The sequence below is a fragment of the Coregonus lavaretus genome (assembly GCF_964263955.1).
Source record: "Coregonus lavaretus genome assembly, chromosome: 27".
In the NCBI taxonomy this organism is placed as follows: domain Eukaryota; kingdom Metazoa; phylum Chordata; class Actinopteri; order Salmoniformes; family Salmonidae; genus Coregonus; species Coregonus lavaretus.
In genome coordinates, this window is record NC_140014.1 from 17,981,775 (window position 1) to 18,006,384 (window position 24,610).

Here is a 24,610-nt window from a genome sequence, read left to right on the forward strand (position 1 = left end):
ACTTGTCAATCTGCCCTGTTTCCTGTGTTTTTACTGTGAGAACATGAGGCAGAAAAGTGGGAGCTGGAAGTCACCAAAGAGATGATGAAGTCTACTCCTTAAAACGGACTGGAAATATTTATAATCTAGTAGATTAATGATATACTAAGTACACCGTTTTTTGTTGTTGAGCACATACAGTAGTCTGTGTGCATGTAAAGACCGTTATCCAGCCCCTAGGGTACTCGCTCAGGCTAAACGGATGAAACACTGAAAGTGCTGTGTAAGGAAGGAGGTGTCACACACCCATGTATGGTTCTCACAGGTCAGCAGAACATTTTTTGCATGTTTGACTTATATGTAAATGAGAACTCCTGGGGGTATACCATACATGTGGGTGTCAGTACATTTCTCCCTCTTCAATCCTCCATATAACACTTCCTCTCTAACTGTGTTGTCTTCTGAACATAGGACCTTCGAATCAGTGGTTCATTGTTCTTGTTTGATACAAAATAATGCCTCATTATCAGGATTCAGTTGCAACAAGCACAGTTATTTTTTGTTGCTAGATCTTTTTTGTAATTTGTGACTATCTACTCTGGCACCTAGATCCTTGTAAAGTTTCTGCTTTCTTTTTCTTGTCTAAACCCTCCCCCCATTCCCCTCTCTTTCTATTTGTCACTGTCAGAGAGAAGGGAGAGAGGAGGAGGGAGAGGGGAGGAAGGAGAGAGTCTGTGACAATGGCAGTTCAGTCCTGTCTGTGACAGCTGGGTCCCTGTGCCACTGATCCAGTCTCACTGAGAGTGAAGGAGAGGTTATTGATTAATTCCTTTACACCTCCTACCCTTTCATTTACTCCCCCGTTCTTTGTGGTTTTGGACAGGAAAAGGTTGTTTACTGCAGAGCCTTTTGATAGTGTTTTAATTCAGATGCATTTCCATTTTATTGTATTATTTTCCAGAGATCAAGCCAGTGGAGTGTTTGCTGTTTCGTTTCCCCTTTTCTGTGTTCCGCTCCGCATTTCAGAAATTAATATTAAAGCTGCAAATTAGGAATGCAGGCTTGCCCCCACCCTCGCTCTCTCTTGCTGCCCTCGTGCCTCGTCAGAGTTTACACAGACTCATAAGGAGTGCTAACCCCTCTGATTTTCTGGGCTGCGTCTTGTCTTGTTCTACACAATGTGGCTGATGAGGGAGAATGGAGGAGTGGAATGGAATAGAAAGGAGTGAGGCTTTGGGGAGCTATCAAAGGGAGTAGTCGTGTTCTCTTGTGGCAGAAGGAGAGAGAACTAACAATCTTAGTCTGCTCTTTGAGTTACATGTCCCCGGAGGATTGTGGGTAAGAACATCAGGGTGGTTGTCTCTTTGCTATACATCACTGCATCCCTCCCTCTGCCCCAACCACACACTCACACTCCCACCCCCACACAACCCCACCATATTTCTCTAAACTGCATCTGTGAATCACATCCTTCTCATGTCTATGCATGAGAAGTAATGATTTGAAGTGTATTTACAGTAGACATAACTAGCTAGTATAGCTTTGATATTGACTGTGTGAACTCTCAATATTGTTTGGAGTTGTTTCAATGCCTGATGGCATTCTCTCACACCCTGTCTGGGGGTTATCCAGTGCAGTGTTCCCACCGGAGGGGAAAGAGGGCACAGCCGCCCAGGGAATGGTTTGGAACCCAGCCACCACTCAGCCACCTTAGCTGTCCTGGGGAATGGGACTCACAGGAGAGGGGGGCGGCATGTTTTTGATGTCATAAAAGGAACTTAATGTAACCAATGCCCTTGAGGGACAGGCTGAGATGTGCTTTTAATCGCCACATAAGGTAATGGAAGCATTAGTTACAGTAGGTCAGCAGCCAGGCCTTTGAAGTATGATCAGACCTGCACAGATACTGTGTTTGGTTTGCTTGAGAGCATCACAAGTATGCATGTATGCTTGAGCAAGAACCTCACCATTCACTATAGGGGCATGAAAACATGCATGCAATGCATAAGCATGGTGGATACTGAGTTTAAAAAAATATATATATATATATATATATATATATATATATATACACTGCTCAAAAAAATAAAGGGAACACTTAAACAACACATCCTAGATCTGAATGAATGAAATAATGTTATTAAATACTTTTTTCTTTACATAGTTGAATGTGCTGACAACAAAATCAGACAAATTATCAATGGAAATCAAATGTATCAACCCATGGAGGTCTGGATTTGGAGTCACCCTCAATTTTAGTGGAAAACCACACTACAGGCTGATCCAACTTTGATGTAATGTCCTTAAAAAAAGTCAAAATGAGGCTCAGTAGTGTGTGTGGCCTCCACGTGCCTGTATGACCTCCCTACAACGCCTGGGCATGCTCCTGATGAGGTGGCGGATGGTCTCCTGAGGGATCTCCTCCCAGACCTGGACTAAAGCATCCGTCAACTCCTGGACAGTCTGTGGTGCAACGTGGCGTTGGTGGATGGAGCGAGACATGATGTCCCAGATGTGCTCAATTGGATTCAGGTCTGGGGAACGGGCGGACCAGTCCATAGCATCAATGCCTTCCTCTTGCAGGAACTGCTGACACACTCCAGCCACATGAGGTCTAGCATTGTCTTGCATTAGGAGGAACCCAGGGCCAACCGCACCAGCATATGGTCTCACAAGGGGTCTGAGGATCTCATCTCGGTACCTAATGGCAGTCAGTCTGGCGAGCACATGGAGGGCTGTGCGGCCCCCCAAAGAAATGCCACCCCACACCATGACTGACCCACCGCCAAACCGGTCATGCTGGAGGATGTTGCAGGCAGCAGAACATTCTCCACGGCGTCTCCAGACTCTGTCACGTCTGTCACGTGCTCAGTGTGAACCTGCTTTCATCTGTGAAGAGCACAGGGCGCCAGTGGGGAATTTGCCAATCTTGGTGTTCTCTGGCAAATGCCAAACGTCCTGCACGGTGTTGGGCTGTAAGCACAACCCCCACCTGTGGAAGTCGGGCCCTCATACCACCCTCATGGAGTCTGTTTCTGACCGTTTGAGCAGACACATGCACATTTGTGGCCTGCTGGAGGTCACTTTGCAGGGCTCTGGCAGTGCTCCTCCTGCTCCTCCTTGCGCAAAGGCAGAGGTAGCGGTCCTGCTGCTGGGTTGTTGCCCTCCTACGGCCTCCTCCACGTCTCCTGATGTACTGGCCTGTCTCCTGGTAGCGCCTCCATGCTCTGGACACTACGCTGACAGACACAGCAAACCTTCTTGCCACAGCTCGCATTGATGTGCCATCCTGGATGAGCTGCACTACCTGAGCCACTTGTGTGGGTTGTAGACTCTGTCTCATACTACCACTAGAGTGAAAGCACCACCAGCATTCAAAAGTGACCAAAACATCAGCCAGGAAGCATAGGAACTGAGAAGTGGTCTGTGGTCACCACCTGCAGGACCACTTCTTTATTGGGGGTGTCTTGCTAATTGCCTATAATTTCCACCTGTTGTCTATTCCGTTTGCACAACAGCATGTGAAATTTATTGTCAATCAGTGTTGCTTCCTAAGTGGACAGTTTGATTTCACAGAAGTGTGATTGACTTGGAGTTACATTGTGTTGTTTAAGTGTTCCCTTAATTTTTTTGAGCAGTGTGTATATATATATATATATATATATATATATATATATATATATATATATATATATATATATATTACACACACAGTGGGGAGAACAAGTATTTGATACACTGCCGATTTTGCAGATTTTCCTACCTACAAAGCATGTAGAGGTCTGTAATTTTTATCATAAGTACACTTCAACTGTGAGAGACGGAATCTAAAACAAAAATCCAGAAAATCACATTGTATGATTTTTAAGTAATTAATTTGCATTTTATTGCATGACATAAGTATTTGATACATCAGAAAAGCAGAACTTAATATTTGGTACAGAAACCTTTGTTTGCAATTACAGAGATCATACGTTTCCTGTAGGTCTTGACCAGGTTTGCACACACTGCAGCAGGGATTTTGGCCCACTCCTCCATACAGACCTTCTCCAGATCCTTCAGGTTTCGGGGCTGTCGCTGGGCAATACGGACTTTCAGCTCCCTCCAAAGATTTTCTATTGGGTTCAGGTCTGGAGACTGGCTAGGCCACTCCAGGACCTTGAGATGCTTCTTACGGAGCCACTCCTTAGTTGCCCTGGCTGTGTGTTTCGGGTCGTTGTCATGCTGGAAGACCCAGCCACGACCCATCTTCAATGCTCTTACTGAGGGAAGGAGGTTGTTGGCCACGATCTTGCGATACATGGCCCCATCCATCCTCCCCTCAATACGGTGCAGTCGTCCTGTCCCCTTTGCAGAAAAGCATCCCAAAAGAATGATGTTTCCACCTCCATGCTTCACGGTTGGGATGGTGTTCTTGGGGTTGTACTCATCCTTCTTCTTCCTCCAAACACGGCGAGTGGAGTTTAGACCAAAAAGCTCTATTTTTGTCTCATCAGACCACATGACCTTCTCCCATTCCTCCTCTGGATCATCCAGATGGTCATTGGCAAACTTCAGACGGGCCTGGACATGCGCTGGCTTGAGCAGGGGGACCTTGCGTGTGCCGCAGGATTTTAATCCATGACGGCGTAGTGTGTTACTAATGGTTTTCTTTGAGACTGTGGTCCCAGCTCTCTTCAGGTCATTGACCAGTTTACATACTCAATTAGTATTTGGTAGCATTGCCTTTTAAATTGTTTAACTTGGGTTAAACGTTTCGGGTAGCCTTCCACAAGCTTCCCACAATAAGTTGGGTGAATTCTGGCCCATTCCTCCTGACAGAGCTGGTGTAACTGAGTCAGGTTTGTAGGCCTCCTTGCTCGCACACGCCTTTTCAGTTCTGCCCACACATTTTCTATAGGATTGAGGTCAGGGCTTTGTGATGGCCACTCCAATACATTTTTTTTTTACATTTACATTTTACGTCATTTAGCAGACGCTCTTATCCAGAGCGACTTACAGTTAGTGCATACATTATTCTTTTTTATTTTCATACTGGCCCCCCGTGGGAAACGAACCCACAACCCTGGCATTGCAAACACCATGCTCTATCAACTGAGCTACCTCCCTGCCGGCCATTCCCTCCCCTACCCTGGACGACGCTGGGCCAATTGTGCGCCGCCCCATTGGTCTCCCGGTTGCGGCCGGCTACAGCAGAGCCTGGATTCGAACCAGGATCTCTAGTGGCACAGCCTTAGACCACTGCGCCACTCGGGAAGTCAATACCTTGACTTTGTTGTCCTTAAGCCATTTTGCCACAACTTTGGAAGTATGCTTGGGTTCATTGTCCATTTGGAAGACCCATTTGCGACCAAGCTTTAACTTCCTGACTGATGTCTTGAGATGTTGCTTCAATATATCCACATAATTTTCCTTCCTCATGATGCCATCTATTTTGTGAAGTGCACCAGTCCCTCCTGCAGCAAAGCACCCCACAGCATGATGCTGCCACCACCGTGCTTCACGGTTGGGATGGTGTTCTTCGGGTTGCAAGCCACCCCCTTTTTCCTCCAAACATAACGATGGTCATTATGGCCAAACAGTTCTATTTTTGTTTCATCAGACCAGAGGACATTTCTCCAAAAAGTACGATCTTTGTCCCCATGTGCAGTTGCAAACCGTAGTCTGGCTTTTTTTTATGGCGGTTTTGGAGCTGGCTTCTTCTTTGCTGAGCGGCCTTTCAGGTTATGTCGATATAGGACTTGTTTTACTGTGGATATAGATACTTTTGTACCTGTTTCCTCCAGCATCTTCACAAGGTCCTTTGCTGTTGTTCTGGGATTGATATGCACTTTTCGCACCAAAGTACGTTCATCTCTAGGAGACAGAACGCATCTCCTTCCTGAGCGGTATGATGGCTGCGTGGTCCCTTGGTGTTTATACTTGCGTACTATTGTTTGTACAGATGAACGTGGTACCTTCAGGCGTTTGGAAATTGCTCCCAAGGATGAACCAGACTTGTGGAGGTTTACAATTCTTTTTCTGAGGTCTTGGCTGATTTCTTTTGATTTTCCCATGATGTCAAGCAAAGAGGCACTGAGTTTGAAGGTAGGCCTTGACATACATCCACAGGTACACCTCCAATTGACTCAAATGATGTCAATTAGCCTATCAGAAGCTTCTAAAGCCATGACATCATTTTCTGGAATTTTCCAAGCTGTTTAAAGGCACAGTCAACTTAGTGTATGTAAACTTCTGACCCACTGGAATTGTGATACAGTGAATTATAAGTGAAATAATCTGACACTAAACAATTGTTGGAAAAATGACTTGTGTCATGCACAAAGTAGATGTCCTAACCGACATGCCAAAACTATAGTTTGTTAACAAGAAATTTGTGGAGTGGTTGAAAAACTAGTTTTAATGACTCCAACCTAAGTGTATGTAAACTTCCGACTTCAACTGTGTGTGTGAATGCTTGTGTATGTAGAGACCCCCTATTGTGAACACTGTAGACCAGTGTTTCCCCAACTCCAGTCCCCAACAGCAGCACACATTTTTGTTTGTAGCCCCAGACAAACTCACCTGATTCAACTCATTGATGGATTGATGATTAGTTGACGAGTTGAATCAGGTGTGCTTGTCCTGGGCTACAACAAAAATGTCTGTTGGGGGTACTGGAGGACTGGAGTTGGGGAACACTGCTGTAGACCAACTGAAATTCAGAGAGAAACTATTATTCTCCAGGAAATCCCAGGAAAGTTCTGTCTGTTTGGGTCAGTGCCTCACGCTGCAACCTAAGCCCTGCTCCCAGCAGGTAAGAATGTTAGGAGAGGAGACAGGCTTCATCCACGTGACCCAGATGCTCCTTATTAAGGCAGAGGAGGAACTGCCTGACTGACTGGTTCCTGAAGCTACAGACCTGACCACTGTTTGGTTCTACTCTATTTAAATCTCCTGGCCAGAAGCCACTGACTGGCATGTTTAAGTGTAGCCGCTACAGAAGCTTTTGGTCCTTGTGGCATCTTCAACCCCTCATGTCTAAATATTAGTGTGCATTCGCAAATTCACTCTATCTACTCCGATTTCAGAGCACTCTCGTCTGAGGTTGCCAGAGTGCAGAATAACTGATGAATTTACGAACGCGCAATACCAGTTGAATATGACCAGTGTCAGTAAACATTGGCCAAAAAACCCATAATTCAATTGTTTACAGCAGCACAGTTAGTCACCAACGCTCTAGATAACATGAAAACAGCCTAACCAGCTCTGCTAGGGTTAGTAAAATGGTCAGAGTGAGGGGTTCTCTCATTTGTGTCTGGAAGTAGCTAGCAAGTTAGCCAACATTAGCCAGTTAGCTTGGGTGCTTGACTGCCGTTGTGAGGTTAGAACACTTGGATTAACCCTACTCCTCGGCCAGAGCGTCCTGTTTTCACTCTGAACGCTCCGAGAGCGAAACGCTCGGAATTTACCAACGGACAATCTGACAACGCTTTGAATTTACCAATGCCCAGAGCGGACTGAGTGCACTCTGGCACTCCAGAGTGAATTTACAAACACACCCATAGTGTCGTTTGGTCAAGTGCCCGATATCTGCTGAGAATGATAAACAATGACATGCAGACATTACAAACATGATTGCTCTGGCACCCCAATGGTGGAACAAGCTCCCTCACGACGCCAGGACAGCGGAGTCACTCACCACCTTCCGGAGACACTTGAAACCCCACCTCTTTAAGGAATACCTGGGATAGGATAAAGTAATCCTTCTACCCCCCCTTACCCCAAACCCCCCCCCCCCCCCCAAATTTTTTTTTATTGTAAAGTGGTTATCCCACTGGCTATAAGGTGAATGCACCAATTTGTAAGTCGCTCTGGATAAGAGCGTCTGCTAAATGACGAAAATGTAAATGATCAGCTAGACATGAATATTTTCGCCGATTGTCTCTCTCTTTTCCCTCTGTCTTTCTATCTCTCTCCTTCACAGACAAGGAGAAGCGCGTGAAGTCTGGGTCGGATGGGGAAGGAGCCAGTAGTAGCCAGTCAGAGAGCTTGGCCAGCCTGGGCAGTCTGAAGGGAGGAGGTGAGTCACCAACCCTAACGTCTCTCTGCCTGAGGGCCTCAGGGATGGAATGGTATTCAAAAGGCAAGCTATTCATATAGCCCTGGGGCAGATTATGATTTCAATCTGGTGCTTGTTGAGTCTCCTTTGTCTAGGAATACATTTTAGCCTAAATCCACCATCACGCACTCATGCTGGTTACTGTCTTTGTTCTTCTGAAGATACTGGCTTGATCAACACTTCCTTGAGAACTAATGGTTATCTGTTTTTCTCAGAATCTTGTCTCTGAGTTATTTGTTTTTCAAAGATATTTTGCACAGAGGAATGTTAAGGAGAAAGGTGACCTCTGGCATGGAAACTTGAGTCCAACAACAGGAAACACTGTTTGTTTGAAAAGCTTGAGGGATCTACATTTTTCTGTGGCTATTCGGTTCCTCGTCCATGGAATTCTGTAAGCCAAGAGATTCTAGTCCCTGTGACCGTTTCCTCAAATCCTGCTGGTGAGGCATATGCAGCTTTAGACCCTGAAGAGCTGTGTAGCCCTCTCTTCTGAGGGACCTGAGTTCATATCAGCTGGGACCTAGTATCTAGGTGTATGGCAATAATGAACTATGTGGTCTGTAAGCAGGCAGTATGTGAAAATGAATGTGTGGACTGGGGGGGCCCAACCATAAATAAAATAGTGCAGAGCATCCACCTAGTGGGAATATACCCCTAAAGTGTATGTGTATGTGTATGTGTGTGTGTGTGTGTGTGTGTGTGTGTGTGTAAATTTCAATTGGGTTATATACAGTACCAGTCGAAAGTTTGGACACACCTACTCATTCCAGGGTTTTTCTTTATTTTTACTATTTCCTACATTGTAGAATAATAGTGAAGACATCAAAACTATGAAATAACACATATGGAATCATGAAGTAACCCAAAAAGTGTTAAACAAATCAAAATATATTTTATATTTGAGATTCTTCAAATAGCCACCCTTTGCCTTGATGACAGCTTTGCACACTCTTGGCATTCTCTCAACCAGCTTTACCTGGAATGTTTTTCCAACAGTCTTGAAGGAGTTCCCACATATGCTGAGCACTTGTTGGCTGCTTTTCCTTCACTCTGCCGTCCGACTCATCCCAAACCATCTCAATTGGGTTGAGGTCAGGGGATTGTGGAGGCCAGGTCATCTGATGTAGCACTCATCACTCTCCTTCTTGGTCAAATAGCCCTTACACAGCCTGTAGGTGTGTTGGGTCATTGTCCTGTTGAAAACAAATGATAGTCCCACTAAGCCCAAACAAGATGGGATGGCGTATCGCAGCAGAATGCTGTGGTAGCCATGCTGGTTAAGTGTGCCTTGAATTCTAAATATATCACAGACAGTGTCACCAGCAAAGCACCCCCACACCATAACACCTCCTCCATGTTTTACGGTGGGAACTACACATGCGGAGATCATCCGTTCACCCACACCGCGTCTCACAAAGACACGGCAGATTGAACCAAAAATCTCAAATTTTGACCACATTTCCACCTGTCTAATGTCCATTGGTCGTGTTTCTTGGCCCAAGCAGGTCTCTTCTTCTTATTGGTGTCCTTTACATTTTACATTTTAGTCATTTAGCAGACACTTTTATCCAGAGCGACTTACAGTTAGTGAGTGCATACATTTTCATACTGGCCCCCCGTTGGAATCGAACCCACAACCCTGGCGTTGCAAAGGCCATACTCTACCAAGTAGTCTGGGTAGCCATTTGATTAGATGTTCAGGAGTCTTATTGCTTGGGGGTAGAAGCTGTTTAGAAGCCTCTTGGACCTAGACTTGGCGCTCTGGTACCGCTTGCCATGGTCTTCAATTTAAATGGGACCACTCAAACTATTAACTCCTCTCTCTTTTAACACAACCAATGGCAACTCACGACCGTGGTAATGCTGTCTCTCAGTATAGTGGTTGAGAGAGGGAAAGAGTAGCCTGTTGATGACAGTTGATCCTCTCAGTCCGACAAAGTACAACCTACAAATCCCTCGCTGTCCTCACCGTGATCGTGGATCAACTAAATGTTCGTCATATTTATTACTTTTATTTTCACTGGTGAGCGAGTTACACAACTTTTTAAACTGCTTGAAACAACGAATTAGCAAACCTTGATAGCTTGTAGTTTTCGTGAGTCCTCCCTGTTCCCTCGCGCGCGTTACACTGTTGCCTAGCAACCGGTCAGTATCCTAAATATGTCCCACATGCAACAATATCAGTACACGGTAAGTAATACAGTCTGCTAAAAAACAACAAAGTAACCAGGGGGTTTCTGCTGCATTCCAGATCCTGAGAGAGAATGACGCTCGCCCTACACCAGACAGTACCTCTGGCACACCAAGTTCTCCTTATTCTCCCCTCCTTTGTGGGGGGATCATGGGGGTCAGTCACTGTGTGACACATACAGAGCAGCCTTAAAACATCCGCATGGCCACGCGTCCCCGTCTTCTGGCCAGTTGGACCCCAGCCATCCAGAGTGGGATCCCTCTAAACCTCAGCTGACACAGTTAACATGGGCTGGGACTGGATCACAACAGGATCAGGGCCATTTGGGTTCAGGGGTTTATAGATCTTCTCTAGAGAAGAGAGGAAAACCCTTGACCTGGAAATTATATTTTTGTAACAGAGTGGCTTGGTGTAAGGGGATTGCAGCCCAGTCCCTTTATTTTTGGCAGTACTTGAGCTATGATTCACATAGAGAGATGTGTGGGTTAGACCCATAATGAAGTGGTATTGACAGAGATGCAAAGTGCTTACATTAAGTATTCACCTCCTGGGAGCCTCAGGAAGGAATGTTGCTGGAGACCCTCTTCCCTCTCTGATAGTTTCCTGCTCTTCACACAAACTAGTGTGTGTGCGTCTAATGTGTGTGCGACTGTATGCACATGCTCCTGTGTCTACTTAGAGATGTAGTTTCTTAGAGTCCTGAGGGCGCCGACAGACATGGGAGCGCTGATTCTAGCTCCTAAGCAACTTTGCAGTATTTTGTTTTTTTGTGTGTTATTTCTTACATTATTAGCCCAGAAAGTTTTTTGTGTTATTACATACAGCCAGAAATAACTTTTGGATATCAGAGCGGCAGTAACTCACCAGCATTATGATCAGGAATACGACTTTCCCGAATTGGGTCCTTTGTTTGTACCCCCCAGGGCAATTGAAGTTATCCCAGAGGCTGCTCCAAGACGCCGCCGGCGGAGAAGAGGTATTCAGAGTGGACTTCTAGTCCGACTCAGGAGGCGTGCACACCATCCACCGCTTCCGAGTATATTACTCGCTAATGTTCAGTCTCTGGATAATAAAGTAGACGAGCTCAGGGCGAGGATCTCCTTCCAGAGGGACATCAGGGACTGTAACATACTCTGTTTCACGGAATCATAGCTCTCTCGGGATATACTGTCCCCGTCTATACAGTGGTTAGCGAAAGTATTCATCCCCCTTGGCATTTTTCCTATTTTGTTGCCTTACAACCTGGAATTTAAATGGATTTTGGGGGGTTTATATCATTTTATTTACACAACATGCTTACCACTTTGAAGATGCAAAATATTTTTTGTTCAAACAAGACATAAGACAAAAAAACTGAACTTGAGCGTGCATAACTATTCACCCCCCCAAAGTCAATACTTTGTAGAGCCACCTTTTGCAGCAATTACAGCTGCAAGTTTCTTGGGGTATGTCTCTATAAGCTTGGCACATCTAGCCACTGGGATTTTTGCCAATTCTTCAAGGCAAAACTGCTCCAGCTCCTTCAAGTTGGATGGGTTCCGCTGGTGTACAGCAATCTTTTAAGTCATACCACAGATTCTCAATTGGATTGAGATCTGGGATTTGACTAGGCCATTCCAAGACATTTAAATATTTCCCCTTAAACCACTCAAGTGTTGCTTTAGCAGTATGCTTAGGGTCATTGCCCTGCTGGAAGGTGAACCTCCATCCCAGTCTCAAATCTCTGGAAGACTGAAACAGGTTTCCCTCAAGAATTTCCCTGTATTTAGCACCATCCATCATTCATTCAATTCAACCAGTTTCCCAGTCCCTGTCAATGGAAAAACATCCCCACAGCATGATGCTGCCACCACCATGCTTCACTGTGGGGATGGTGTTCTCGGGGTGATGAGGTGTTGGGTTTGCGCCAGACATAGCATTTGCCTTGATGGCCAAAAAGCTCAATTATAGTCTCATCTGACAAGAGTAGCTTCTTCCATATGTTTGGGGAGTCTCCCACATGCCTTTTGGCGAACACCAAACGTGTTTGCTTATTTTTTTTCTTTAAGCAATGGCTTTTTTTCTGGCCACTTTTCCATAAAGCCCAGCTATGTGGATGTATGGCTTAAAATGGTCCTATGGACAGATGCATTTTTTTGAAACAAGTAATTTTTTTCACTTCACCAATTTGGACTATTTTGTGTATGTCCATGACATGAAATCCAAATAAAAATCCATTTAAATTACAGGTTGTAATGCAACAAAATAGGAAAAATGCCAAGGGGGATGAATAGTTTTGCAAGGCACTGTACAGCCAGCTGGGTTCTCAGTACACCGAACAGACAAGAATAAAGAACTCTCTGGAAAGAAGAAAAGCGGTGATGTATGTTTCATGATGAACTACTCATGGTGTGATTGTGATAACATACAGAAACTCAAGTCCTTTTGTTCACCCGACCTAGAATACCTCACAATCAAATGCCGACCATATTAACTCCCAAGAAAATTCTCTTCGGTTATAGTCACAGCCATGTATATTCCCCCTCATGCCACGACGGCCCTCAAGGAACTACACTGGACTTTATGCAAACTGGAAACCACATATCCTGAGGCCGCATTTATTGTAGCTGTGGATTTTAACAAAGCAAATTTGAGGAAAACGCTAACGAAGTTCTATCAACACATTGACAGTAGTACTCACTCTGGAAAAACACTGGACCACTGCTACTCCCGCTTTCAAGATGCCTACAAGGCCCTCCCCCGCCTCTCCCTTCGGCAAATCAGAGCACGACTCCATTTTGCTCCTCCCTTCCTATAGGCAGAAACTCAGACAGGAGGTACCCGTACTAAGGTCTATTCAACGCTGGTCTGACCAATCGGAATCCATGCTTCAATATTGTTTTGATCACGCGGACTGGGATATGTTCCGGGTAACCTCTGAGAATAACATTGACGCATACACCGACACGGTGACTGAGTTCATCAGGAAGTGTATAGGGGATGTTGTTCCCACTGTGACTATTAAAACCTACCCAAACTATAAAAAAACTTGGATAGATGGCAGCATTCACGCAAAACTGAAAGCGCGAACCACAGCATTTTATCCATGGCAAGGTGACTGGGAATATGGTTGAATACAAACAGTGTAGTTATTCCCTCCGTAAGGCAATCAAACAGGCAAAACGTCAGTACAGAGACAAAGTGGAGTCGCAATTCAATGGCTCAGACACAAGACGTATGTGGCAGGGTCTACAGACAATCACGGATTACAAAGTGAAAACCAGCCACGTCGTGGACACCGACGTCTTGCTCCCGGACAAGCCAAACACCTTCTTCGCCCGCTTTGAGGATAACACAGTGCCACCAATGCGGCCCGCTACCAAGGACTGTGGGCTCTCGTTCTCCATGGCCGACGTGAGTAAGACATTTAATCGTATTAACCCTCGCAAGGCAGCCGGCCCAGACGACATCCCTAGCCACGTCCTCAGAGCATGCGCAGACCAGCTGGCTGGAGTGTTTACGGACATATTCAAACTCTCCCTATCCCAGTCTGCTGTCCCCACTTGCTTCAGGATGTCCACCATTGTTCCTGTACCCAAGAAAGCAAAGGTAACTGAACTAAATTACTATCGCCCCGTAGCACTCACTTCTGTCATCATGAAGTGCTTTGAGAGGCTAGTTAAGGATCATATCACCTGACACCCTAGACCCACTTCAATTTGCTTAACGCCCCAATAGTCAATGAACAGCAATAGTCAATGAATACACAGATGATGCAATCGCCATTGCACTGCACACTTCCCTATCCCATCTGGACAAGAGGAATACCTATGTAAGAATGCTGTTCATTGACTATAACGCAGCCTTCAACACCATAGTACCCTCCAAGCTCATCATTAAGCTCGGGGCCCTGGGTCTGAACCCCACCCTGTGCAACTGGGTCCTGGACTTCCTGACGGGCCGCCCCCAGGTGGTGAAGGTAGGAAACAACACCTCCACTTCGCTGATCCTCAACACAGGGGCACCACAAGGGTGCGTGCTCAGCCCCCTCCTGTACTCCCTGTTCACCCATGACTGCGTGGCCACGCACGCCTCCAACTCAATCATCAAGTTTGCAGACGACACAACAGTAGTAGGCCTGATTAGCAACAATGAGACAGCCTACAGGGAGGAGGTGAGGGCCCTGGTGGAGTGGTGCCAGGAAAATAACCTCTCCCTCAACGTCAACAAAACGAAGGAGCTGATCGTGGACTTCAGGAAACAGCAGAGGGAGCACGAGCCTATCCACATCGACAGAACCGCAGTGGAGAAGGTGGAAAGCTTCAAGTACCTCGGCGTATACATCACTGACAATCTGAAATGGTCCACCCACACAGACAGTGTGGTGAAGAAGGCGCAACAGCGCCTCTTCAACCTCAGGAGGCTGTAGAAATTTGGCTTGGCCCCTAAGACCCTCAGAAACTTTTACAGATGCACAATTGAGAGCATCCTGTCGGGTTGTATCACCGCCTGGTACGGCAACTGCACCGCCCGCAACCGCAGGTCTCCCCAGAGGGTGGTGCGGTCTGCCCAACGCATCACCGGGGGCACACTGCCTGCCCTCCAGGACACCTACAGCACCCGATGTCAAAGGAAGCCCAAAAATATCCTCAAGGACTTCAACCACCCGAGCCACGGCCTGTTCACCCCGCTATCATCCAGAAGGCGAGGTCAGTACAGGTGCATCAAAGCTGGGACCGAGAGACGAAAAACAGCTTTCATCTCAAGGCCATCAGTCTGTTAAATAGCCCTCACTAGCCGGCTACCACCCGGTTACTCAACCCTGCACCTTAGAGGCTGCTGCCCCCTATATACATAGACATGGAATAACTGGCCACTTTAACAATGGAACACTAGTCACTTTAGTAAAGCAGTATGTAAACATTATTAATCTCATATGTATATACTGTATTCTATTCTACTATATTTTAGTCAATGCCACTCCGACATTGTTCGTCCTAATATTTATATATTTCTTCATTCCATTCTTTTACTTTTCGATTTGTGTGTATTGTTGTGAATTGTTAGATACTACTGCACTGTTGGAGCATTTCTCTACACCCGCAATAACATCTGCTAAATATGTGTATGTGACCAATACAATTTGATTTGATTTTTGATTTGTAAAATGATACTCCTGACTCAGTCTGCCGCTCACTCCCTGGGGCAAGCCTGCCAGATGCCCAGACCCCAGCCACACTCCAAGCCCCCACAAGTAGCCCCATTCCAAAGCATGCAAACATTTAAAAATGATATGCTACTTATCCTTTTATCTATCAGATGTATTGCACAACTAACTACATTTGTTTTTATCACTTTATACATTTATTTTGGGATTACACCCTGTAATTTGCCTGATGACACGCGATTGGAGAAAGTCTCATTTCAAACAAGCGCATTTCTGTCCACATTCCCTCTCCTCGATTACCTTTGACCTTTTTCAAAAGGAGGACAGAGAGGATGGAGGAGAGAGGACCCAGGAGTTGAGCAAATCTAATTGAGAAAAGGCCAAGGTCTTCTAAGGATGAAGAGGAAGAAGGATATGAGGTGCTTAATAGAACCAAGTACAACTTATGAGACAGGTTTAGAGAACTCACTGAGATTTGACCTTCTCTTCTCAAGGGACCGACACCAGTTAGTCTGACCAGACAATCAATGCACGGACACGCGCACAAACGCACACGATTCCCAACCCTATCAAACAGCTACGTTATACCATGCCCACTTATCAATAAGACAATAAGTGACAAACCACAGATGGGCATGTTGATGACACACATTAGGAGGGGTAGTAAGGAAGGCTTGGTCCTAATGATTCCTGTGTGGCCTTTGTTTGTATGATAACGGTTAATGTTATGTTTGCATATGATGATCATAAGTGTACATAGGTATTAGTGCAAGTATGCTACGATAAGTTACTTGGTAGATGTCTCACGTGTACAGCTTGTAATGGCATTTAGGCAATACTTTTTTTGTAAGTCTGTTGTTTAGAAGTCAGGTTTGTATAGGTCTCTGAGTTTCATTAAGTATGTTTGCTTTTCATTGTTTTACAGAAGTGGCCACAGGGAACCTTCTAGACTTGGCAGAGGGGGCGAACATGGCGCTGGTCCACTTGGGGACAAAGGAGAGCGAGCCGGACCCCTTCATGGTGTGCAACCACTCCACAGAGAACAACAATACTGTATGGGTAAGAGAATGGGGGCTAGAATAGAACTACTGTAGCTGCACAGGCTTGATAAGAGGGGCAATGCTTTATGGACGAGAAAACCGAAGGCTTGGAGAGCATATTTTTTGCTAGAACTAGCTGTATGGGTTAGATAAAATGGACACAGAACAGCTACAGTATACTGTATGGGTAAGATGGAAACAATATAGTATTGGCAATAGCTCCTAGCATACATGCTTTATTCAAAGGCAGGGTCTTTATACTAGAGCAGCGTTTCCCAACCCTGGTCCTCCAGTACCCCCAACAGTACACATTGTCATTGTAGCTCTGGACAAACACACCTCATTCAACTCATTGAGGGCTTGATGATTAGTTGACAAGTTGAATCAGGTGTGCTTGTCCAGCGTTACAATAAAAATGTGTACTGTTGGGGGTACTCAAGGACCAGGGTTGGGAAACACTGTACATGTGTGGGTTGAGTTTAGCTCAGGACAATGGTGCATTGAAAAGAACAATACTTGTCAGATGGTCACGATAGCAGTGGAGGGTGTGAAGCTGTTAATCTGCAATTATATACTTATTGCAGGGAAAGTTTGGATAGAGGTGTGTTTTATTTTAGCTGCTCATAACTCAAAGCTTCCATTTAAAGCTACTTTAAAACCAAAAGAGCCGTTTGTGATGCCATTATCTTTATTGGAGGTCACTTCCTGTAGTTTACCTACTGTAAACCTTTCCTAAATGTTGTTTTTTACAGTATTTAAATTACTTTGACATTGTCTTCTTTCCCTGACCTTGTCTATGTGTTTTTTTTTCTGGTAGGAGCTTGAGGATGGTCTGGATGAAGCGTTCTCAAGGTGGGTGATTTTACTGTGCCTCGTCTCTCTCTGCAGTACACACACTGCTCTGGAAATAGCCGGTGGTTAGGGCTCGTCTCATAAATGCTGCCACTCCCTCCTTCTGTCTCACCGCTGGGAGCTCGCTGCACTTATATCTAAGAAACAGGCTGTGTCTTCAGTTTACTGGCCTCCACCACACTTAGTCATCTTCTGCTTTCTCAGCTTCTCTTTCTTTTGGCCCCCACATGCAATGATTTAACAGTACGTTTTCAAGTTGGGCTAGATTGAAGCTGGCAGACAACAATGGTAGTGGTTGAAGGATAAATACAGAGCATTGGTTTTCGGTCACACAACTAGCAGGTTCAAGGTTGACTGGGCACGTCCTTCAGTGTATTCCTTGCGCTTTTGCACAGACTGGGATTCCTCAAGGGCTCATTTTAAGCTAACCCAACTCATGCAGAGCTCAAAGGACTCCATTTTGTTTCAATGGCATGTCCTGATAGGGTGTTGAGGCCTCCTGTGGAGTTTGGGGAGCTGAATCACAATTCCCAATATGTTTATTTGTTTTCTAATGTCTACCACAAAATAAGAGTCTAATTCCAGTCTTATCAGTGCTTTAATTTCCCCCTGGACTCTTTTCATTTTCTCAGTTGAAACTGACAGTGGCCTCCTCTGTTTATCAGTCTGTCTGGAGGTAGGGACAGTTTGCTTCATAGACGTGGTAATCAAGCCTTAAGAGGCTATTCTAGCGCTGTTATCAGATAATTATTTGTCTGCACACACAGTAATTACTCACTAGGCCGTTAATATCTGCTGTGGTGTCTACTGCTGTGATTAACGTGGGGACTCTGTGGAGAAGTGATGGGCCATCTGGTCACAGACTTTGAAGTGGCAGCCTGTCATTGGACTTAAACAAGCTCCTAGAAGCTCTTTAGTATGGATTTTCTAAAAAGACCCAGTGATGACAGAAAAAGAGCTTCTGTCTGTGAGACCTTAGTCTTCCACTAGACTGGGCTATTTATAAACTCGTATGGACAATCAGGTATATTTTGTTGTTGCTAATGCTTGTTCTTTCCTTACTTTCCCTAGGGAATGGGGTGGAATGAGGTCAGACTTTTCCTCTGAGTTTGAGGAAAGAGCTTTCAGTAAAAGGCAGTTTATTGGCAGTAGGGCTTCGGTCCCTCCAAACATGCTGTGGGAGGTAGAATGGGGTAGCAGAACTCTGGAGGTCGAAGGACGCATGTAATTTAGACAATGGTTTTCCTCCTTCAGGACTTCTTCTGAAGCAAAGAACAGTTTTAGTGTCAACCCTCCATCCTTGTATGTTAGCGTTTTACTAGTGCAAGTTCTAAAACCTATACAGAGTTGACATTTCTTCCCTTCATTCTGTGCATGAGTGATTGGTGTGAGTGATTTAAATTCAGCTGTATGGTCACGTAAACCTCTGCCTGTACAGTCTAAACAATGATATGTAGCAAAATTGAGCCCAGGGCTTTTTCTCAATACTGCTCTGACCTTGGACTGATGAGCCATTGCTCTAACTCAAGAAGGATTACAGTACAATTTTCTGGCATAAAAGGTTACTGCAAACTTTGGGCATGGGTGGACATCCTCTGCAGTTCCTCACTAAGATTATAGGGGACATGATTTTCTAATCTTTCAGTACTGGTATGGGGTTCTAACAGCTGTCTGACCTTTTACATTTCCTTTGCACCCCTCAGCCGCAGTCTGGATAGCTTTGAATCATACTCAGGTAATAATGTCATCCATTGGATGTGCAGTGTCCCCCCATTACTTCCCCCAGTCACCACCACTACATTCACCACCCTCATCCAAACTGTGACCCCCTCAGTCACCCTCTTGTCCTCACCGCACCCAGCCCATCTGTCTGAGCGTGGATGTGTAGATTACTGCCATGTAGTTGCATATCTCGATGTAGGAGCCTCCCATTACCACGGCTTGGAACCCTGTCCTATTGACTTTCCCTTATGTTGAGACGATGCTGAGGTAACGAAGGGCTCAAACCGAGAAGTACCCATCTGATTTAAGTTTGGACTAGAGGATCCAACAAAGTGCACAGAGGCTGGGAAGGCTGTGCTGTGTATGTATGTAAGGCAGGGTTCTCTGCTAATGTGTTGATTGTTATTTATTCTCATTTTGTCCATGCCTCGGATTTGTGTTTTGTGTTTTTCTGCATTATATCATCAGCCATTTCACCGTTGTTGCCACATCACTGAATGAGTGATGACATGGTGAGCCAAGTGGTGTTATTGTGGTAGCAGTGAAGTGTTGAAAGAGTCTGGCATGTGTTGAAACATTGTCTTGTGTCAGATCTGAGAGATGTAGCCGTGTGAAGTGATTGTCTAACTTAGATAACCATACCTCACTGTTTGATCATTTCAAACAACATGCCTCAACTGTTTAGGTCTGGAGACTGTAACTCGAGACCAACACAGTATTCGTAGTTCCACTTACTCAAATTTGACACATTTGTGTATAGTATCTTTAATGTCATGTTCAACAATAATGTTTGTGCTAGAAGCCAATACACACATTTGACCATTTAAATTGTATTACTGCACAATGCTTTTCAATGTTAATGCTACCACATCTCCATTCATTTCAATGTATTGAGTGTTCACATCCCATCTGTTATTTGGTGTCTTTTGCCTGATGAATGTGACAAGTGAAATGTCTTTCCTTCTCCCCATTTAGACTCGCTGAGTCTCGCACTAACCCCCAGGTCCTGGACATTGGGGTAAACCCTCAGGACTTCAACACTGAAGAGTGCCTGTCTCCAACTAACTGGGACAAAATGGACGCAGACAACGCTGAAAAAGACGATATGTTTGGGTTCTAAGGGTGGAGCCACTGCGGAAGCAAGGCGTTGAGGGAGGGAGAGAAAGATGGAGAGTGATTTGGGTGAAAGCAATAGAGAGGCAGTGACTGTGGGATGTATGGGCCCCGTGTAGCTCAGTTGGTAGAGCATGGCGCTTGCAACACCAGGGTTGTTGGTTTGATTCCCACGGGGGGCCAGTATGAAAAATAAAAATAATTATGCACTCACTAACTGTAAGTTGCTCTGGATAAGAGCGTCTGCTAAAATGACTAAAATGTAAAAAAAAAAAAAAATGTTTGTGAAAGAATAGTAGTGCCGTGGAGTTTGTACATGATTCTCCCTGAAAGTCCACTCAATGGCGCCATCTTGAGTGATGTGACTGTTGGTGCGTCTAACTGACCAATCACGTGAGACCTACCTGAGCAGAGAGCCTCTAGAACTCATACCAAAGCAATATAACCATTTGTTTCTTTTAATTAAATGTTAAACATGCAGTCATCTGGTGTTTGTTACATTCAACAGCGCATTAATTTTTTATTTTTCTATTTGTCCACTGTATATGTATCTACTGGTATGTTTGTACTGTGTGTGTGTGTGTGTATACCAAATTTAAGTATGTATCTACCGTATACATAAGTTGATCGAAATGGAGCTATAATTTATCACTTGTTGAGCATTTGGTGAAGGCGCAGTTAAGCGTTAGGCAGAAAATAATAGATAAAACAGGTTAACACATCTATGGTCAGTGTTTGATGTGGAGTCGGGGCTAATGCCATGTTTGTTATGTTCCCTATGTTAATGTACCTGTGGATGGAGGGGAAACTTCACTGGTGATGGATTGAAAGCCACCAGCTGAACTCCAGCCATGATGCCAAATATAAGAATAAAGAGTGCGGGTGACTATCACCACCTCTGTGCTCTAATAATTGGGCAAACAGGCTTGATCAAAATTGACTTGCATATATAATGTGTGGGTTATATGTATGTTTGTGTGTGTATAAAGATGACAATCTTATTTTTATTCTATTGCGAGATCTATTTTTGCACTCTACTCATCCCTCTCCAAAGCACATACTTTCATGTCAGGGATTGTTATAACATCAAACTCATACATATACCACTAATGTTGTCTATGACCATGTTTGTGCTTATAAAGATTTTGATAGTTTACTCATCAGTTTGGCCATTTAATTTTGGGGTATGAGGGTTTGAGTTGAGGTCAAGTCTCAGTGTTAATGTCCCTGACATTTTTCTTACAGTTTGAAATGTATTTAAATCATTTCTGGTATTATGTTACTCCCATTGAATTCAATAAAATGTATGTATCAATGTGAGAGGCTGTTTTAATGAAATCTACTGTACACACACCTCACACTGCTGCACCAATTACAAATATTACAGCTCAGCTTTCTCTCATAGGCCACCTGTGGTTACATTCAAGTAACTCATGAGTCATAACATTGTCATTAAGCATGTTATTTGTGGGTAAAAAGATAATTGGCCAACGCCATATTAAACAAATTCGATGGTATCCAAATGAAAGATTTTTGGTGCATTTGTCAAATTTACCCTAAATCCATAATGTGATTGAACTCATTGACCTTTCTTGAGCATGCACTTGCTACGACCCGAAATAGTTTTTTGGGCCATGCAGCGGCTGATGTGACAAAAGTGGTGAGTTATGAACATTAGCTAGCAAGCTACATTTGACACCGTTCAGCTAGTTATTCAAAAAACGTTCAAACCATACAACCAACTATTAAACTTTTGCGTTAGATCGATAAACATTTTTCTGACGTGGGGGAGCGTGATGCGAAGTGCTAACGCGATAGCTAACTAGCTTTAGCATTTCGCTTATTTTTACCCAACTTAGTGAAAAGGTAAAGTATGCTAACTAGCTAAGGTCATTTTTGAAGCATGTCACCTCTTCCGATAACAGTGAATAAGATTAAATATGCTAGCTAGTCGGGCTGTAAAATGTTAGTGTGAGAGTTATGCATGATGAAGTGATGATGAATGCATTTTCCAGCTGAAGTTCGCTACCTCGCTATTCTAGTAGCTAAGGGATTAATTGAAATTTACAGAATCGGTACATGGGGGAGGGTCATGCTTTTTCAATTTCAGTCAAGAGAAGGGTTTCGTATTTTTAAAATCTAGTCCAGGGAAGGATCACGTAATTGATGACATTTCAATATTTATTTTAGAATTAGTTGCATATTAGGCTATATATTGACGTGTGCCCGATGCCGCCCCTCATCTCTGGTTCTCTGCTGGGCATGCAATATCAAGTGCGCCTATAGGCTATTTAGTGTGGTCTCAATTGATTTTAATAAAAACAATATGTTTCTTTCTATTATGTATTTATCAGTTATTGACCTCACAATAAACCAGATTCTAGTTACATGCATTGTGGTGCTGATACTTGAACCAGCAGTCGTGGCACAATTAATCGGAAATGGACAGCTCATGGTTCTGAAAGTAGGCAAATTCGAGTAGACATAATTCATTTAAACCGTCTTCATTTTAATTAGACTTTACTAACACCAAGAGGGCTTTGTGTTGTAGCCTATTTCCTCCTTTTTAAGAAATACGAGCTAGGCCTATAGGCTGCTATATACATAGATTTGTAGGCCAATTCCTCCACCCATTATGCACTCTTTAAATAGCCTAACTCCATGTCAGTGAAGGGCTTTTAAGTTAAAACCAGGACTCGAATTGACGGGGTATGAGAGGGTATGCCATAGGCCTTCCTTTTATTAAAGAAAAAAGAGCAGATCATTCTAGAAACAAGCTGTAAAATACCCGGGAAAGATGTGACTCAAATGCATATGGTGATATTATTGTTTCATTGACATTCAGAGGCTGAGTTACAACCTTCTATAGCTGAGGAGACTAAAAATGTACTTTGCTTGGGAAGTAATCTAATTCTGTCACTATCAATTGATTAAGCTATTCACTTTCTGTACAATAGAAGATGTTTAAACCCAGACAGCTTTTAGGGAAACACTTGTGACATTCTCTCATTTGGTTACGCCAAGAAGAAGAGTAGCCAGTAGTTAAAGCTTACATTTTTCTGTGTCGGTAGGCCTACTGTCTGGGGTGGAAAGGTAGACCTAATTTTTGAAAGTACCATGCTCAGGGGAAGGGTTAGCTAACTTGCTAAGTAGTTGTAAAGTAGTTAAAAAGTAGTAAGCAGTTGCTAATTAGCTAAAATTGTCTGTGATGAGATTCGAACACGCAACCTTTGGGTTGCTAGACGTTCGCGTTATACACCTACCCATCCACCCCAACCAACTGGCCTATTTTCATTTTTGCCTTAATTAAACTTCTGTCTTATGTAACCATCCCAAAGGTAACATATCATACTAATTTGAGTGTTCTGGATTTACATTTACTATGTTACATCTAGCCTATGAGACCAGGTTGAAAGGTCTGCTCAATGAGTCCCTGCTGCTTCAGTTGGATGATAAGGTTGTCAAACTGGGTGTGGGTAACTCAGAGATGTCTCCTGAAAGGTGTGGTCATCCATTTGCAGAAAGACCCGCCATGCTGTCCCAATTTTTCAGTACCTGTGGAATGATAGATCCCAGTTGGAAGGCTATTGCATTCCTAAGGGAAATTAAGGGCAGTTTCAGTGATGACATACATTTTGAGACATTGGTTTTTAGCTTTAAAATGTATGAATTTGAATTGCTAGTCCATGTATCATGTCAGAGAATGACAGTAATCATGACAGGCCAATTTTATTAAATATGAATGATACAGATGTATCCTAATCCTTTAATAAAATGTCACTGCAGTAGGCTGTAAGCAGTAGGCCTGCGAGTGGCTGCAATAGAGGCAGCCCCAAGGGCCAGCAGAGGGCGCTATTATTCCTGTTGTCGTTTTCTTCCAACAAAGTAATAAAAGTGCCCTCTGATGGCGCTTCGGGCTTTAATAGAAGAGAAAGATAGAATAAATACAAAAAATAACATATGGGCATTAGGTAGAACCGGCTTGAACGCACAGAAATCAGAGGTCGGAAATGTCCTAGTCGGAATATCCGATTTCCCACTTTTATATTTTATTTATTTCACCTTTATTTAACCAGGTAAGCCAGTTGAGAACAAGTTCTCATTTACAACTGCGACCTGGCCAAGATAAAGCAAAGCAGTGCGATAAAAACAACAACACAGAGTTACATATGGGGTAAACAAAACATAAAGTCAAAAATACAACAGAAAATATATATATACAGTGTGTGCGAATGTAGTAAATTATGGAGGTAAGGCAAAAAATAGGCCATAGTGCAAAATAGTTACAATTTCGTATTAACACTGGAATGATAGATGTGCAAAAGATGATGTGCGAATAGAGATACTGGGGTGCAAATTAGCAAAATAAATAACAATGTAAATAACAATATGGGGATGAGGTAGTTGGATGGGCTAATTACAGATGGGCTGTGTACAGGTGCAGTGATCGGTAAACTGCTCTGACA

General features: G+C 44.0%; 1 protein-coding gene across 1 annotated transcript in view; it reads left to right on the forward strand.

Moving 5' to 3' along the window:
- Positions 1–21,464, forward strand: part of ldlrap1b (low density lipoprotein receptor adaptor protein 1b) — a 67,214-nt gene extending 45,750 nt beyond the window's left edge. Inside the window, exons 6-9 of the mRNA XM_084143874.1 lie at positions 7,946–8,041; positions 16,343–16,476; positions 17,275–17,309; positions 20,007–21,464. Of these exons, the coding sequence (XP_084000000.1) occupies positions 7,946–8,041; positions 16,343–16,476; positions 17,275–17,309; positions 20,007–20,151 (410 nt within the window). The 3' untranslated portion in view covers positions 20,152–21,464. The remainder of the gene's footprint in view (positions 1–7,945; positions 8,042–16,342; positions 16,477–17,274; positions 17,310–20,006) is intronic.
- Positions 21,465–24,610: the final 3,146 nt, after the last annotated feature.